General features: G+C 50.7%; 1 protein-coding gene across 1 annotated transcript in view; it reads left to right on the forward strand.

Annotated features, from left to right (window-relative positions):
* Positions 1-782: 782 nt before the first annotated feature.
* The window catches only part of LOC119585840 (transcription factor HES-2-like), a gene marked incomplete in the record, with an annotated part of 1,574 nt that continues 660 nt past the window's right edge, over positions 783-1,696 (forward strand). The window contains 2 exon segments of the mRNA XM_037934572.1: positions 783-1,027; positions 1,204-1,696. Of these exon segments, the coding sequence (XP_037790500.1) occupies positions 866-1,027; positions 1,204-1,696 (655 nt within the window).

The following is a 1,696-nucleotide window of genomic DNA, read 5'->3' on the forward strand; positions in this document are numbered from 1 at the left end:
GCGGCCCCTCTTGTCATGCCTCGGGCTTCTGAACCTTCACTAAAACAATGCCGACGTAGATATACGGAGAATTTCGTCCAGCGTCTTACTTCACGCTGTATATTTCATAAACAATTTCCTTTCGCATTGAGGTACTTGGCATGTCTTCGGTCTAACTTTGTTTAAAAATTTGTCGGAATAAAATTTGTTTTGACGTGGCTTAGAGATGGTATATTATTCCCATGGAGTGACGAGACATGATTCTAAGAGGATGAGTAAATAAGCTGAACGTGTGGGCATCAACATCTCAACGCAGGCAACGGCTTTTCCTGCATGAGGAGGCTTGCACGGAGAGAATAACAGTGATAGTGAAAGATGAGCGCTGTTGGCTCTATCAGACCCATCACCGCCGAGCTATTTTTTGCTCATGGCCGCTACATACAGACGGTTAGCTGTTGCTTTGAGTAGCTTTTAAGTCTAATATTGTTAAGAAACATTGTGCATGATATGAGAATTTAGATTAAATGTAGGTGTATTATCATCACAGATATACTTTCTTAATTCCAGTTGAAATTACGGGAGCACGTGGCGGTCGGACGACAGGTCAGCAGCCAGCCCACACGCCTGTGACTCCTCCCACCTCGCCACACGACAGCTACGTCAGCACCGTCGAGCGCTCCCATTGGCTCCGCAACTATGACGACATTTACCGGCGCGCTGCTATTGGACAAGACGCTAACCCAGCGTAACTCCCTTCTTATAAATGACGGACACCTCGTAGTTTTGCTCAGTACCCACGGATTTGTCGTAAGAACGCTTAGTGCACCTTAAACGTGACTGAAGACTTGGAGTATCAGTGTTACAGCGCAAAGTGAAATACAGAACCATGCCTTCCAGCACAAACGAGAAGAGCAGCATGGAGGTGAAGGCTGCAGCTGCTGAACGGAGAAGGACCAACAAACCCATTATGGAGAAAAAGCGGCGTCAAAGGATTAATGATTGTCTTAACCAGCTGAAAAATCTCGTCCTCGAGGGGCTTAAGAAAGACGTAAGTTGAGATTCATGACTACTTGTTTTGAAGATCTTGCTTCGGGTTTCTTCCTCCTTCCCAGTCATTCAGATATTAGCCGGTGTTTTTAAGATATTTAAGAGCTGAATATTCAAGCGATTGAACAGCTAAACAGTTAAAGCAAAATTTTAACAAACGTTCCCTCCTCTTTACAGCCGTCAAGATACAACAAACTGGAGAAAGCAGACATTCTGGAGATGACCGTCCGTCACGTGCAGACGCTCCACCGCCAGGAGTCCTCCCTGCAGCGCCACTCCCCCGTCGACTCCGCCACCAAATTCCGCGCAGGATTCGCGCACTGTGCCGCTGAGGTCGGGAAGTTCCTGGAGAGGGACACCACGCTGACGACCTCCCAGCGCTCGAGAATCCTGCTCCACCTGGCCGACTCCATGGCCACCATCCGAGGCAACGGCGCCCACGTACCCGAGGGGTCCTCGCCGCCCTCGAGCCCGCCCTCGTCCGAGCCCACTCACGCCCCAGCAGCATCCCAAGATCCTCTGGTGGTCAGAGGTGTTTCTCTCGTACCTGCTCACCTCCTCACAGGACAGATGGCCTTCGTGTTGCCTCACGGCGTCACGGGGATGCTGCCCGCCTCCGCCTCCTCAGAGATGCACCACCAGGTCCCTCCTTCGCCGCCCCACAGTGCTG

The sequence above is a fragment of the Penaeus monodon genome, chromosome 20 (assembly GCF_015228065.2).
Source record: "Penaeus monodon isolate SGIC_2016 chromosome 20, NSTDA_Pmon_1, whole genome shotgun sequence".
In the NCBI taxonomy this organism is placed as follows: domain Eukaryota; kingdom Metazoa; phylum Arthropoda; class Malacostraca; order Decapoda; family Penaeidae; genus Penaeus; species Penaeus monodon.